Raw genomic sequence first — 14,223 nt, 5'->3', positions numbered from 1 at the left:
GTGGAAGGATCCTTCAGATTCTCTTGCTTCTGTCGGGTTCCCATGTATTACTACTGCTACCACCCATTTTCCTTTGTGGTTAGGCAAGGGGTTCCTCTGCACTTCCGGCTCCTTCTGAGTGAGCTCCAGGGTTCCTTCTCTCAACTTTTTGTGGAAGAGTCTGCGAAGGGTCCAGCAATCCTTGGTGGAGTGCTTAACATAATTATGGATTCTGCAAAATAAAGAGTTCTTCCTTTCTTCTTCAGTTGGTGGCCTGGACACAGTGAATGGCCTAACAACTCCATCTCCAATCCATTTGTCTAGGACATGGCTTAATTCCTCAGCTGTACATGGGATCACTGGTGGTTCCTCGAACACCTTCCCGTCTGGTCTCTTCCTTTTCTCTCCTACTGATGCTGTCATAGCTTAGGATGCGGGTAGCCTTTTTGTCCTCATGGTTTGCGCCGTCCTTCTGGTTCTCTGTAACAGGTCAGCAAACTGTGTGATACATAGGTTTTCAAGGTTGAGCCTATAATCAAAAAGCATGTTGGCTACACAGGTTTCCACGAGCTCCTTTTCTTCATGGTCCCCATAGCAGTCTAGGGACACATCTTCAAATCTTTTGATGAATTGAACAGGATCTTCTCCAGGTCTCTGCCTCACCATTTGTAGATTCTGGAAAGTGATTTTGTCTTCACCAGGGTAATATTTGGAGCAGAATTTCTCCATCATCTCATCCCAGGTTTTGATGGACCCGGGTCTCAGCGTGGTGTACCAAGTGTATGCCCTATCCACTAAGGATTTGGCGAATTCCCTCAGACATAATTCTCTGTCTCCTGCATAGGGGCCCATAGTGTGGACAAACCTACTCACATGTTCCACAGCACTCCCGCTCCTCCCATCGAAAGGATGGAACTTTGGGGGTTCGTACCCTTTAGGGTATGGTTTGCCAAGAAGTTCTGGAGGGAACGGGGGATCCCGAGAGAATTGCTTAAGGATCCCTGAGTGTTTTTCCCTTTCTTGCTCCAGGAGGGCATTGACATCTGCCAGTGTCAAGTACTGAGGGTTGGCTCTTCCTCCCACTGCTGACCCTCCTTCTGGCTGCGTCCCATCTTGGTGCCCAGTAGGGGGAACATTGTCTCTGATTTCTTGTGTCCTGCCCTTTTTGAGAAGGCGAACCTCTTGCTCCAGATCCTTTAACATTGCTATCATCCTGGCCATGAGGTCCAGTTCCTACCTTGCGTGTCTTTGTTCTGACACAACCTCCTGTTCTACCAAGGGTATCCCACCTCCTTGCCTGGAAGCTACCTCGTTTTCTCCTACGGGCTTAGAGGTCGTAGGTGGCACATTAGTTCCTTTGCTGTTTCTTTGTCTTGGAGGCATTCTCTGTGCAGGGGTTGCTTCTTCCTTCTTCTTTGCCCAGTCCCCAGCGGAGTCGCCAAAATGTGAGAGTGCCCTTTTTCGTGACACTCAGGCCCAAGGATCCTAGGCCTAAATGAAAAAGGAGGATTTGGTGGACCGGGCCTTGACTCACCGCAGCTAACGAGCTGTTTAAGAATCAAGTGAAATGCAGAGAATACTCCTGACAATACAAACAAAATGACAAACAAGGATATGCCAAAAATTAACAAGGTAAATTCAGGAGGAAAGTAACAGGATTAACTAAGCGATAAGAATTAGTGCTGTGGGGATCCTGGGAAATATGAAGCAAAGTTTCATTAATATATTATCTGTTTGATTACAGAAAGCTCACTAGGACGTGCTACAAGGTTCAGTCAAGCTCAAAAATTGCAGTCTTGAATGACCATTTCAGCCTTCAAAACTTGCAAAGTTTGATTCTCGTTGAATCCGAGTATGTGCAATAGTGGCTTTTACAGGATACCGGGAAGCAATATTTTGTCTTCCCTTAATATTTTCTCTTCACTCTTGATTTTTTCTGATAGTTCTTTTTCTAAAGAATTTCTTCTTTCTTTCTCACTTTTTTCGCTGCCCCTTCTTCACAACCCATCCCCTCCTTTTATAATGGAGTTTTCTGGGCTTCCCAGGGAACCATTGGTTCCCCTGTTTTGCTCTTTTGCGAATAGAGTATGTCTTGTCCCTGTTGTCTCGGTAAGTCCCTTTTCCGTTTCTTCTCATTCTTTCCTTCTCTCAGTTCTGATTCTTTTGAAAGCTTCAGGTTGGCCATCTTCTTTGGGACGTGCTGAGTATGCCCTTCTCGGCATCCCCACTTCTGGCGCCTTCTACTTTTCCTTTTCTTTCCTATTTGGGCGGAATCCTGTTCTGCCTTTTTTAAAGATCGTTTGTTATCATTCTTCTTCCCTGTCTTGATTCCTCGAGGCTTCTTCTGTCTGTGCCATGAGAGGTCGCTCGCGTTCTTTTTTGCTTTTGTTTCTTGTTTTCTTTTTTTTTCTGTCTTCTTTCTATCGAGTTGTCCCAGTCTTCTTTTTTTTTCTGGACTTCGGGATCCTCTGGGCCTTTCTTTTATTCCCTCATGGGTCTCCTGTATAATTACTTTGGGCTTGGTTTGAATTTTCCTTCCGGGCTGGGCTTAACTTATTCTTTTTTGGGCTTATTTTACTATGATCTTTTTCAGACCTCAACACAGGTCAATCGAGTTACAGGTCAATCGGGTCGCGGGTTGAGTCGGGTCGCGAGTCGAGTCGAGTTAACCCGTATTTTTCAAACAATTTTTTTTTTCTTTTATGAAATAGATGCAATCTGTCAATTGTTTATAAGTTCCTTAATTGTGATTAGATTCTCACTGGTGATATTGTTACCAATTACTACTAAACACCTGACTTGACACCCAAATTTGGTCCAACTCTTGTTCCAGCTTTCTAGAAACTATTCTTGGTATAATCTTCGATCTATTTAAAGTAGGAAGAGAAAATGAAGGTGACAAGTAAAGAATGACAAACTATAACGGAGTACATAACATATTAAGTAAAGAAGAATAAGTAAATATTTTATAAAAATTACACCTCAATCTCAATCTACTCAACGTTGGTAGACATGGCAAAACGGGTGGGTCGGGTCAAGTTTGGGTCGCTGGTCAAAACGGGTCATTTTTAAACGGGTCAATCGAATTACGGGTCAAACGGGTTGCAGGTCAAACGGGTCTGACCCGTTTTGCCATGTCTAGGGGTAATATACCATGCTAAAATTTTAACAAGTATTTATATATGTGGGGCCAAGGAGCTTATGATCCGACCCACGCTCTATTAGGGCTCGGGTCCATGCCGAGGAGGGGGCGTGTCGAGGATAAATGGGGGGAGGCCGACGTGTCAAGGGGAGCAGCCAAGGACGACCCTGTCCTCGGCACTCCAGAACTACAGGGGGAAGGGCAGCGTCTCGATGAAGGCTGCTCTCAAGAAGCCCCTCGAAGGAAGTGCGAGTAGAATGGGACCCACGTGGGAGTACGGTGCACAACTGGTTCAGAGTAAATACATCCCCTCCGCATTAAATGCATCCACCAGCGTCCTGACCATGTTAATGAGAAAAGACGCTTGGACGGTGTAACTTCGATCATCGCGACTAACAGAAAGTAAGAGGGGACAGCTTATGGGACGGGTACAGAAGTAAGCACCTGCCTGACCAACAAGTGGAGGGCTAAGATCAACCAAGAAGGGCTATATAATGTAAAAGTTAGTGCGCCAAAAAAGGGGGCTGGGAAAAAGGGCCAAAAACCAGAGCCTCCCAGCCCACCTCCAGGAGAAAGACTCCCAGGGCGAACACGATCTAAATCACGTATGAACGCCACGAAAAACCTACCGCCTGGTGACTGGGGCCTAGCCTTTCAAACCCACGCTCTATAAGTGATATTGTTTGGGCCTTTTTACGTGCGAACCCAATCCTGTTACGGGTCATTACAAATTGAGTCCTTACAATATATATTTGGAGAATTTTTTTTTTCTTAACCACAACTTATCATCTCCAAAATTAAACTGTCCCACATTACGAATCAATATTATACATATCATTTTCCTATTGGGAAGTGAAGCCTGAGTCTCTTATAGCATATTTGGAGACAAACTTTTTTTCTTAAAAAATTAAGATCATCTAGAGTTCTTATGCACTAATTAAAGTTAATAGATTAGAGAAAATAAGTTTTTTAAGAATATTTTAATTCAGTAGACGTGGCATGGTGAAGGAAAAAAAAAAAGGTGTTGATATCATTAAAATGTTAAAATAAATAAATAATAATAATAATTAAATTAATTTTTTTTTAAAAGAAGAAACCATAAATTAGGAAAAACAATTGCGGTACTTCAAACATAAAATAGATTTAAAAAGTGAAAGAAAATAAAAGGTTGGTATCAACTATTAAATTTTTGTGTTTATTCAAAGAATTAAAAACGAATAGAGATAAAGTAATTGATAACAACAATTAAGTTGTTATTTCCATCTAAAATTTACTGCAAAGAAGTAATAAAGCAGTAAAAATTTGATAAGACAAATAAGTTACTTTTATCTAAAAAAATTGTTGTAATTCGGTGCAGCCACTTAGGACAAACATATTTTCTTATATATATATATATATATATATATATATATATATATATATATATATATAATTTGATAATTGCAAAAATGAGGAGGGGGTGCAGAGACAGAACTTGGGCTCTGCCCTTCCAAATTAAATTAAAAAAAAAATTATGTATTTTATAAAAATGTTTTAAAATTATTCTTAAAAATAAGAATTGGCCCCTCCTCCTCAAAAAAAAAAAAAAAAAAAAGTTGGTCCACTTAAAAGAAAAAAATGATTAGCCCAATGTTTTTAGAAAATAATTGTTAATCAATGTCATGAATTCCATTCAATTATTTCCTCAAAACATTTTTTTAAAAAAATCCCACTCGATATATTCTATTCCAGTCATAAGACCGGTACAATAAGCCCCTCATTCCACCTCGACTCAAGTTTCAGTACATTCCAGTCATTTTGTTGAATTCTAGTGAATTTCAGGCGGAATGTGAAATTTGGCCGGAATTGGTAATTTGCTCATTGTTTTCTCATTTTTCTTGTCAAGTTGTCACATCAAAAAATCACATTCTTTTTTGGGTAACTAGTTTTACACATTGTTCTCTTCCCTGCCTTATGTCAACTTCTTCACACATACATTTATGTAACTAAAGTAATTTTAAAGAGAATTTAATCAATGCGACGTTATGGAGAATATTACCTGGAGAGGGAGCACACATATTTAGTTTGGTTATAGATTAGAATTAGTCTTCAATGGTGGGAAGCAAATGCCTTTTATCAGGCACCGTCTCAGGAATTTTGGGTATGTGAGTTGAAAGTTGGAAGTGGTAAAAGCACAAAATTATGCAAGTCATTCATAATACTGCCAATTGCAGGAAAGTTGAGAAAAGATTAAGTCTCAGGAAGTGATTGGCTTTGTTAATCAGTGCCAGCAATTGGCAGCTGAAAACAAACAATTCTAAGTATTTTATTACTCATGAGATCTAAATATATAATTCAAGTGCCAATTAACTTCTCATTTAAGAAAGGACTTAAAGCAAATATTAACTATGACATATTGCATCTTTATTTGCATAAATCAAAAAAAATCTTTCATGTCTTCAGATTTAATTTCTTTTTAACACATGCAAATTCCCACAAAAATGTAAGACCAAAAGCTAGAAGACCTAACCTAAATAATTTCCAAATGATCACATGTAACATAGAGATCTTTTACCTTTGTCTTACACTATCTTACATGGAAATAATTTGCTACGATATTTCTTTTCTATATTATGGCAGATCTACGGATCAGTTTTTGTTTTAATGAAACTACAGTGATCCACTAAAACATCTGAAGAACTTAATACACAATAATACAAATTATTTACAAGTTACCTCTAAAAAATGGCTCACTGAAGAACGAGCTGGAAAATGTACCTCCCCCATTGGGGAAAAGAGTTAGGAAACAGATAAGGCCAAGGACAATACCCCATGCAGTCCTGTCATCTCCCAAAGGAGTGATCTCATCTTTTGCAGGTATTTCCTCTCCACCCCGGAAGAAGGTTGAAAATAACCCCCATGCCAAGCACAGGACACTACCGCTCAGGCCACCTATACCAAGCAAAAGTGATGTGGCAAAAGATAGCAAGGCAGCAGTGCTCCTTCCAAATATAGCTTGCGCAATGCGACCTCCTTCCAATCTTCCACAAGGCAACAAGTTCAAAGAAGTCACCACCATTCCTGCATAATTATGACATAGTTAATACTTCTTTTAGTGATTAGTGGATAATACTACTGTCTCCAATTTACAGGGCTCAAAAGAAATAAATAGAGGTCCATTAAGCACCCATACAAAAAGTGGTCATAAAAGGTCAATTGATTATATGCTTCATTTCCAATTTTCCCTCAAGTTGAAGACCATATCTCCTGTGCCCACTCTATCTTTACCGCTAATGTTGAGGCCAAGTCAACAGATTCTGAATAAAAGAAGAGCAAATCAAGTGTTCAAGCTTAATGTAAGTTGTGCAAAAATCTGTTTGCCATCCATACAAGAAGTATAAGGAATGGCTCCCAGTTGGTTAGCACGTCTAGACGTCTAATTTCTAATCTTTGGAGGAAAAGATAAAATTAAGTGATATGGTTATAATTTATACATGAAGGTCATTTTCATCTATTACTGTGGTACTGTCTAGCTACCCTCTCACTTGAGAGCCATAAAGACAGCTTGTATCCTTAATGGCTCTAAAGTGAAGTGCCCCAAAGAGCATTCCACCCCATCTCCATGCCAAAAATCATCATCAATTTAACAAATCTTTTCAAAGTTAAATCATTTAATGGAGTTAACATTTCTAGACCTTTTAGAGTCAAGTCGAGTTTCCTCACTTTTTAGTGTACAAGTAATTTTAGTATCATGCAAACTACAACATAAGGAGTCGACCTGGATTAAAATATATAAAATGAAAATTTTCTGAGTTTTATCTCTTCGTTTTCTGTTCAGTTATGAATAATCTATTGATTACATTCCCATATTACATCCAGCAAATTTAACATTTTCAAACATTTTCAACCTTGGTTGAAATTTTCCTAGATCAATTTAATTTATCTCCTCGGACAGTAGATTGTTTCATTATACAGTTAAAAATTTAACAAAAGTAAATAGTATAGATTGAGGCCAAAGAGGGTGAGTGAGTCACCTAAAAGTCCAGCAAAAGCAAGCGGATCAACAGGAACTCCAACACCTTCCACTGCATATGGCAATACATTTCCAAGGTCATCCGCATATGGTCCAATAACAAATTGGATGAAAGAAAGCAAGGGATTGTTGTAGAAAAACTGTGGCCTTATATACCTGTGTAGAAAGAAAGGAATAACATGATGACATGAACTTCTGCATGAATATTTGGCATGAATACTGTTTAGATGTACAATGAGATTACAACTAATAGAGTAATATAACAGCATTCATTCTAAATGAAAATTTCCCAAGAGAAGGAATTTATAAAGTAAATATTTATGGACTTGTTAAAGGTCTTTCACATATTATGACACTAAAACAATGGCTCCCCCCAAGGTTGCAACTTTGGGAGGCTGACTTGTTACGCTTGTTTAGACATCTACACAGTTGGCACCAAATTATTGAAGCAAGGAAATAATGAAAACAGATTAGAACCCCTACTAACTGATTTCTACAGCCATATCCACAATAAAACACAATTGCCAATTTCAACAGAAAGCATAGCTAAAAAATAATGCTTCTGCAAAATAAAGTATGACTTCCAAAGAACAGCACTTTAGAAAACTTACAAAGCATTGTCCCCTCCATTAAAGCTTCCATCAGCTACAAATGCAGCAACTGCGAGTACAAGAGATGTCAAATATGCACTAGCTGTACGTGCCACTGGGATATCAAAAAGAGCCTTCTTATTTGGAAGCAGAGATTCATAATTATTCATGACTCCCAAGCACCCTGTCCAATTGGATGGCACAAGAAAAGATGGGCTGATTTGGACACCATAACGAGCTGCTGTTACCCTTGTGGCTATCTGCAAAAGACATACATTATGGCCTTCAATACATTGTACAGAAAGGAATAGGTGTCGCCAGAAAGCAGATGAAACATAAGTTACACTTCTTTGCTTAAAAAGGTAACCTCTCTAGAGTTATACAATTTTGTTAAGCAATCCAGGCTATATAGAGCCCTGAATGAGTTTTTTACCATAAAATGAATCGCCCTCTCTTCTTTTTCTACGACAAGCACACACAATATCACCCAATTTCCAAGTTAACTGGTTTTAAGGTCATTGATGACTACTGTAAATTCCAGATTATTTGTGGTATCCCCATAAAATTCCAAATATTCAAGAATGAGAACACAAGCTTATTTTGAATAGGCATTTGCCACCCACCAAAACAACTTTAGTTTTACCTTATTCTCGCTTCTTCTGTTCTGATTCTCAAAAGGAACACCTCATGAGATCCTTGTTTACAATTTATACAAAATCAAAATTTCCTGCCAAAATTTTGTATTTACTATTTGTCCCCAGACTGTCACAGGTTTTCCACCATTTCATTCCTCAATTATGAAGTATATCAGGCTTCCAAAAGTGTCGCAATCCCAAATTTTTCCAGCATGCTAAAAACAAGTAGGGGAGATACTTACACAGAGCATATGCCATGATCACTGGAACCTACTTCTACACATTGGAAATGGGTTTACCCCCCATATAGAAACATGGATGTGTTACTTTTAAAGGGTGTTCATGACATAAAAGCTTTGCCTTAAGAAATTAATTAAATACTGTATTAGATCAACATAAAACATCTATAATCACCTAAATCCATATTCAAGTCCTGGACAATCTTGAAAAAATTACTGGTCAGATGAAGCAGAAACAGTGCAATCCGACAGAAGATTTTTGCTTTTTACTCCCAACAAAGAATTGGAAGAGAGGATAACATCCCATCCCAATCCAAGACCTTATGAAAAAAAGAAGCCCTCAATGAAAAATACCAATATGTTCATAATTTCCCAAATCACCTAAAAACGCACAAAATTCTTCATTCTAAATCTCTGGTGCCTCTTTTAGCAAGATACAACATGAAAGTAGAGGAGGAACATTGCAATAGCAACTACCATATCATATATCTCTGTGATTCTGTAGGTAGCTTTTCAAAATTCGACTTGCATCCACAAGGTGACAACTCATACTATAAAAATCTACATGCTACAAGGAGTTATTTATCCAAACAAAGTAGGATAAATTGAAAGTACCAGTTAAAAAAAAACATGATAATCTCTGAATCATGCAATAACATAAGATGTATAGTAGATTTTGATGAAAATGTAGAGAGTAGCATACCTCAGATACTCCCAAAATGGAAATGAAGCCAGCAAAGAGAGGCACAACATCAGCTATATAATCATCAAATGTTGCACCGGGTTTTAAGAAGAAGCCACTTGTCAGAGCTATAGTTCCAAAAGTTGTAACACATAAGACTATCGCACTAACGTAACCCAAGGGGTTGCTCAGCTTGGTTGATTCAAACTGGAGGTCCATTTCTGCTTTAGGTTGCACCACACAAGCCTTAAAAAGAACAAGAAGAATAAGCATAAAGTCTGACTGATAACTGCAACAGTTTAAAAAATAATATATATATATATATATGTGTGTGTGTGTGTGTGTGTAATTTAAAAGGCTGACAAAGAAGATCTCAGATATGTTAAGATAAAACATTAAATTTTCTTCTCACTAATAAGAAGCTAAAAGGACTACATATACATAGTTTATTGGTAGAGTCAAAAGATATGTTGAATAAGGTATATACAATCTAGAAAACCAGACAGTCCAATTGGAGCTTTAACCTCCAACAACATAGGTTTTAGATCTCATAATCTATGGTTTTAGAGCACTGCAAGACTCAATCCAACAAGTCAACAACTCCTTGGTTGCATCATACCACGCATGCCATCTGTTATATAATTTTGAGCTCACTGTGATTTTGAGCCTTAAAAATTGCTGCAGTATAGCTCAGATGAAAAAATAAAAATAAAACAGGGCAATGGCCTGCTATGTTATTTCACAATTATCAAGTAGTAACGCATATCAAAATCCTAGCACCAAGTTTAAGGAAATTCTGCAGGTACAAATAATGGCCTAAACAGAGAATATATAAACAATTCAATATGTTCAATGGGTAGACATTCTTTACAAAAAACATTTGAGAACATATACATTGCATCCATAATGTATTTGTTCAAATCCAATATAATAATTATTTAGACGGCATATTTATGTACATCAACTCATGTTCAAGTACCTGCTTTGTGATGTCATTTGTTTTTTCTTCCATGAACCATAAAACTACCTCCCTCCCGGCCGCTTCAGACAGCTTCTTCTCCAGTTTGGGAATTACCTCGTCAATGGGTCTTCTCAAATTTCCAATAAAGATGCCCCCATCTCCAAAACGCCGAACATCAGTTGCAAAAAATGTGTCAAACCCAAAACAGTTCTTCAACTGCCTCATCAAATTTGGCACAAAAAGAAACACATGTTTCATGCCTTCTGAATAAACTAACAGAAATAAAAGCATTGCAGACTATGGTTGGGTCAATATGTTGCTGAGCAACAAGTCAATATTATCCATTGCAATCACTTTCAGACATAAATCAGTGATATAAAATTCACTTAAAACATCTATTAAGATAATCTGACACTACTGAAAATTAACTCATCGAAATGCAATTGGTACATACAAAAATCTTTCACCTTTTGTTCGGTAAAATTTACTATATAATGGATTAAAAAGTAAAGCATCTTCAAGTTATTACCTTTCATATTACAACTTAAAAACAACTCACATTTTTAGGCATTGGACTACAATAGTAGATTGCATCTTAAACAGCTTTAAAATAATAATTGATAATTAGATGGGGTTTATATCTACTCCACTCAGTTGGCCAGGGAAAATTATAAACATCCATTATAGGTGAAATCTGCTAGATTCTACATGCTATGGATGGCTGCAATAAACGTGTATTCCACATAGTAAATAATAGATGGCTAAATGTACACTCAATGCATCAAGCTACCAGAAGGTAATCTAAATCCATATACATTACGAACGGCCCAAAAGTAATAACTGTATTAAACCACCTAGAGAGAATTTAGTTCACTCACAATGCCATATGCTGATGTTACACCCGTGGGCTGTGTTCCCCTTAACCTTTTTTTACCCAGCAAAAAGTAAAGTTTTTTCTTAACAAGCTATGGATACAACTTAAGTGCATTACATAATGAGAAAGTCATGGAACACAGCTTTTGTGGTCGAGTGTTAGTGATAGAGACAAAGTGACGTGTTCATACAAAAGTGATTATCTACTGCTCAAAGACAAAGTTAACCACATCAAAGTTGTACCAAAAGTTGTAGTATTGGAAGAATTAAGTTGAATTTTTTTATTGATTGAAAAGAAATGAAGACTTCTATTTAAATATCAATACAAAAACGACCATTTTGAATTTTTGTGTAGCAACAAGTGAATCATTGACAAGCATGAATTAAATAAATAATCACCTTGTTAAGATCAAGTGCTTTAAAGGTCTCTTCAGCTTTCTCCAACCTCTCCTTTTCTCTAGCCAAACTATCTCTCACCACTCCAGCGAAAAACCCCACAAGTGGATTATCACTACTGCTTTCCCTATCAAGCTCTTTCAGCTTCCTATCTGCTCTCTTCTTTTCCAGCTTTATAGCCGCCTCTATCGAAGGATTTCCCATGAACTTCTTGAACTCCTCGTCTGTCTTCCAGTCCATTTCTTGCAGCTCATCAATTTCTTCTGAAGACAACTCGCTCTTCTTCTGTGTATCTTCATCGCCTTCACTTGGCTTTTCAGAAACTACAGCAACAGAGGAAGAAGAAGAAGAAGTGGGTTCGCTTTCTTGCAGCTCATCTTTGTTGATAGAGAACCTGAGAGGTTTTCTTGAACTGGGTTTAGAGTATAGAGAAAATGGGAGGTGGGTCTTTTGGCCAAACGGGTTTTTGTTGAAAGTTGGGCCTGTGTTGTTCTTGTTCTTCTTCTTGGGAAGCCATGGAGACAATGAAGAGTGTGTAGTAATGGAAAGAGTTGCCATTGGAAGGGTTGAATAGTGCTGTTGTCATGGTGAGCTGAAGAAAAAGAGAACTGAATTGGAGGCAGAGACAGAGAGAGAGGTCTAGAAAGTTAGAGAAGTTGCACAGGTGGATTGGGTCATGAACACGATGACAAAAAGCAGGAGACCCCACGGGAAATATACGTATGCGAAGGAACTTGGAACCCTGTGGTTAATGGCTCCAATAAGAATGTTGTTTTAGATATGATGATTGGGATTTTTCTAGATCCCTAGTTATGTGGCAGCACTAGCTTGCCGAACGAAAAAAATAAAATAAAATGAAGAAGAAGAAGAAGAAGAGAAAGGTAGTGAATAGGGTTCATTCTAAATTTTATTTATAATATAAAATAAAGATATAAATTATTTATTTAAAAAAAAAATAAAAATTTACATTAATAAAAAAAGACATTAATTTTAAGAATTTTGATAATTATGTTATAAAAAGTTAACCTCATTTGTATAAAAATTTTGACCATACATAAAATTAGGATAGTTATTTAAAATATAAATATCTATTTTACTATAATAGTTTTTTAATATCTATAGGGTAGAACTGAATTGGAGGCAGAGACAGAGACAAAGGCAGAGAGAGGTCTAGAAAGTTAGAGAAGTTGCACAGGTGGATTGGGTCATGAGGATGATGACAAAAAGCATGAGACCCCAGGGGAAATATATGTATCTGAAGGAACTTGGAAGTTGGAACCGTGTGGTTAATGGGTTCCAATGAGAATGTGGTTTTAGATATGATGATTGGGATTTATCTAGATAGAAGGTGATATATTATGTACCCGGCATATTTAGTGTTTTGCTGGTGTTGCCCCAACTAGGGGATTTTGTATATCCTATTGGGATTTATCTAGATAGAAGGTGATATATTATGTACCCGGCATATTTAGTGTTTTGCTGGTGTTGCCCCAACTAGGGGATTTTGTATATCCTATACCCGGTGCGGGTATAGGATATACAAAATCTCCTAGTTGGGGGAACACTGTTTTTTAATACCGTTTATTTTGTTAAAATTGAAAATTTATTACTGAAAATACTGTAAATAAAAGTAAAAGTTAATTAAAATAGTATAATGTGGGGGCCAACTTCTTTGTAAGGTACCAGACATATATGTCATGTACAGGATATACAAAATCCCCTAGTTGGGGCAGCACCAACAAAATATCAGGGGTGTGTTTGGATACCGCTTATTTTGTTAAAACTGAAAACTTATTACTGAAAGTACTGTAAATAAAGGTAAAAATTAGTTGAAATAGTATAGTGTAGGGCCCACCTCTTTGTGAGGTACCCGACATATATGTCGAGTACAGGATATACAAAATCCCCTAATTAGGGTAGCACCAACAAGATACTATGGATATGTTTGGATACCGCTTATTTTGTTAAAATTGAAAACTTATTGCTGAAAGTACGGTAGATAAAGGTAAAAGTTAGTTGAAATAGTATAATGGGACCCATGAATAGTACCAAAACGTGTAATGGGGCCCACAAATAGTAGCAAAAATAAGTTGAATAGTAAAATAATTTTAATTTTCCATCCCAATCCAAACGCACACTAGCTTGCCATGTAAAAAAAAAAAAAAAAAAAAGAGAGAGGAGTGATTAAGGTTAATTCTAAATTTTATTTATATCATAAAATAAAAATAAAAATCATTTGAATTTTAAAGGATATAGAAATTTACATTAATTAAAAGAGACATTAATTTTAAGAATTTTGATAATTATGTCATAAAAAGTTAATCTCATTCATATAAGAATTTTGATCACACACAAAGTTAGGGTAGCTATTTAAAATATAAATATTTATTTTACAATAATAATTTTTTAGTACCTATTTGCTAAAGGCAATATATCCACTTACTAAAAACTTCAAAGAATGATAATGAATATTATCATCTTCCAATAATAAGTAATTGAGTTTTGCTAAATATATATATATATATATATATATATATATATATATATATATATATAACAAAAGGCATGTGTCATCGAATTTTCCATAAGGTAAATTATAAGTTTTAAAAATTTAAACCTAGAAAATCAATTGTAAACACAAAATCTCAAGTTTGAAAATAAAACAATCAAATATGATTCACAAGTATAAATTTGTATTGATGAATTTGTAGGTA

The 14,223-nt window shown here is 36.6% G+C and overlaps 1 protein-coding gene across 2 annotated transcripts; it reads right to left on the bottom strand.

Annotated features, from left to right (window-relative positions):
- Nucleotides 1-5,604: 5,604 nt before the first annotated feature.
- LOC126699050 (probable zinc metallopeptidase EGY3, chloroplastic) lies at nucleotides 5,605-12,230 on the bottom strand. Of its 2 annotated transcripts, XM_050396603.1 has the most exons (7): nucleotides 11,513-12,230; nucleotides 10,259-10,456; nucleotides 9,301-9,525; nucleotides 7,745-7,983; nucleotides 7,135-7,289; nucleotides 6,134-6,181; nucleotides 5,605-5,977 (listed from the first exon to the last, which is right to left on the bottom strand). In XM_050396603.1, exons 1-7 carry the CDS (start codon nucleotides 12,065-12,067, stop codon nucleotides 5,826-5,828), a joined length of 1,572 nt encoding a protein of 523 aa, XP_050252560.1. In that variant the 5' UTR covers nucleotides 12,068-12,230; the 3' UTR covers nucleotides 5,605-5,825. The 2 variants fall into 2 exon arrangements, with proteins under 2 accessions (XP_050252560.1, XP_050252559.1); XM_050396602.1 differs by having other exon boundaries at nucleotides 5,605-6,181; nucleotides 11,513-12,227.
- Between the last annotated feature and the right edge of the window lie 1,993 nt (nucleotides 12,231-14,223).

This window comes from Quercus robur, chromosome 9, assembly GCF_932294415.1.
Source record: "Quercus robur chromosome 9, dhQueRobu3.1, whole genome shotgun sequence".
NCBI classification, from domain to species: domain Eukaryota; kingdom Viridiplantae; phylum Streptophyta; class Magnoliopsida; order Fagales; family Fagaceae; genus Quercus; species Quercus robur.
Note: the sequence above shows the minus strand (reverse complement) of the source record. Positions and strands in the feature narration are given on the sequence as shown.